The following is a 1,838-nucleotide window of genomic DNA, read 5'->3' on the forward strand; positions in this document are numbered from 1 at the left end:
TGCGGTGCGGTGGGGCGGTGGGAGCCGCCGCCGCGGCCGACGCCGCCGCCGCGGCCTCGTGTGCGGCCATGTGTTTGTTGAGGTACGCGTGGCGCCGGAACTTCTTCCCGCAGTAGCGGCACTCAAACACCTCGTCCTCTGACATGGAGCGGACGAACTGCAGCGGCGGACACGACACCGACGGAGGGGACAGCTGTCGGTGCTGTCGGTGCTGCCGCTCCTCCAGCTCTGTCTTCCCGTGGAGCAGCAGGAGGCTGGACGGTGGACTGTCCGCCGCTCTGAGCTGCTGCTGCTGCTGCTGCTGCAGGTCCAGGCCGCTCTCCGCCGGATGTCGGTAAAGATCGGACGAGAAACGGGGAAGTGGCGCGAGGCTGAGGCTGTCCCCGTCCCCGTCTCTGTCCCGTGAACGCGCATTCAGCAGAAGCAGCGTTGTTTCCCTCGGTCTTCCGCTGTCCAGGGCTCCGTGGTGCTGATCTCTGTCCAGGGCTCCGTGGTGCTGATCTCTGTCCAGGCTGTCCAGGGCTCCGTGGTGCTGGTGGTGCTGATCTCTGTCCAGGGCTCCGTGGTGCTGTTCATTTCTGTCGTTTTCTTTGCCCTCCACCTCCAGCGGCTGCACCAACCTCTCCTGGTTCTTTTGCCTCCCGCTCTCCCCTCCACCTCCACCTCCACCTCCCGGGGCGGTGACGGGTCTCGGCTTGTGCCAGCGGCGGTGTGAGGCCAGGTTCGCGGGGCAGCTGAAGACCTTCTCGCACTCGGGACAGCGGTACTCCACCCGCACGATGCGGGAACACTTGTGCTGCGCCAGGGAGAAGGGGTCGGAGTATTCCTCCTTACACAGCTGACAGATGAACTCCCTCAGCGGCTGAGTGCCGCCGGACACCGAGGACTTGTCCCGGAGCTTTCTTAGATCCGGACTCTCCTTTTTGATCCGCAGACCCAGAACCGGTGAGGTCGTGACCTCGTCCTCAAAGCTAAGTTTCCGGTTGACTTTAGCTTTCTTGGTGGTTGAATGTTTGCTGTTGAAGCGTTGGTCCTGGTGGAGGAAGAAGCGTTTTTTCTCCGGCTTCTCCTGGCTGCTCAGTGTCAGCGGTGGGAACAGGTGCAGCGGGGTCAGACCCGGGTGTTTGCTGCTGTAGGACGGCGGCAGGTGACGGATGCTGCTGTTCGTGAGAAGCCTCTCGATGGAGGCTGAAGTTTGGCTGGAACTCACCGAGAACGGCAGGTCTGACACCGGGGGTGAAGCCAAACACCTGCCGGGGTAGAGCGGGTGTTTGTCGGCCCGGTGCTGCTGCTCCAACAGCCTCGTACCCACGGGTTTGACGGGGCTGCGGGACTCTGTCACTGACGGGTCTGGAGGAGGGGGAGGAGGAGGAGGAGAAGGGAAGAGGTGGGAGAAGTCACCGTCGGGAGTCACAACGTCCCCCTCGCTCACCAGCTGCTCCGTCTCCGGCAGCTGTGCCCGTTTGTCCGCCTCGGCCTCCAGCGCGGACTCCGCCCGCGGGCTCCACGACTCTCTGTCACCCGTGGACTCTTCCCGTGTCACCAGGACCGGTCCGTCAGTCCGGTCCAAGTGGAAGACCGTCAACAGGTCCGTGTCCCCCAGCAGTGGCACCTTGGACCCGCGGCTCCTTTCATCCTCACCCCGACACCTGGCGGTGGAGCGGGTGACGGTGTCACCTCTCTGCCGGTATGTGGCCGAACACCGGCGGGTTCTTTTCACCAGAAATCCCCGGGGCATGATGCTGATGTCACTGCTGCTGCTGCTGTTACTGCTGCTGCTGCTGATGTCACTGCTGCTGCTGTCACACAGGCGGAGTTGTTTTATAGTCGGGGTGTGG

At 63.5% G+C, this 1,838-nt stretch overlaps 1 protein-coding gene across 1 annotated transcript in view; it reads right to left on the bottom strand.

The window, feature by feature from the left end:
• The window catches only part of insm2 (insulinoma-associated 2), a 3,856-nt gene extending 2,085 nt beyond the window's left edge, over positions 1-1,771 (bottom strand). The window contains exon 1 of the mRNA XM_017040043.2: positions 4-1,771. Coding sequence (XP_016895532.1) covers positions 4-1,738 — 1,735 coding nt within the window. The 5' untranslated portion in view covers positions 1,739-1,771. The remainder of the gene's footprint in view (positions 1-3) is intronic.
• Positions 1,772-1,838: the final 67 nt, after the last annotated feature.

This window comes from Cynoglossus semilaevis, chromosome 1, assembly GCF_000523025.1.
Source record: "Cynoglossus semilaevis isolate Cse_v1.0 chromosome 1, Cse_v1.0, whole genome shotgun sequence".
NCBI classification, from domain to species: Eukaryota; Metazoa; Chordata; class Actinopteri; order Pleuronectiformes; family Cynoglossidae; genus Cynoglossus; species Cynoglossus semilaevis.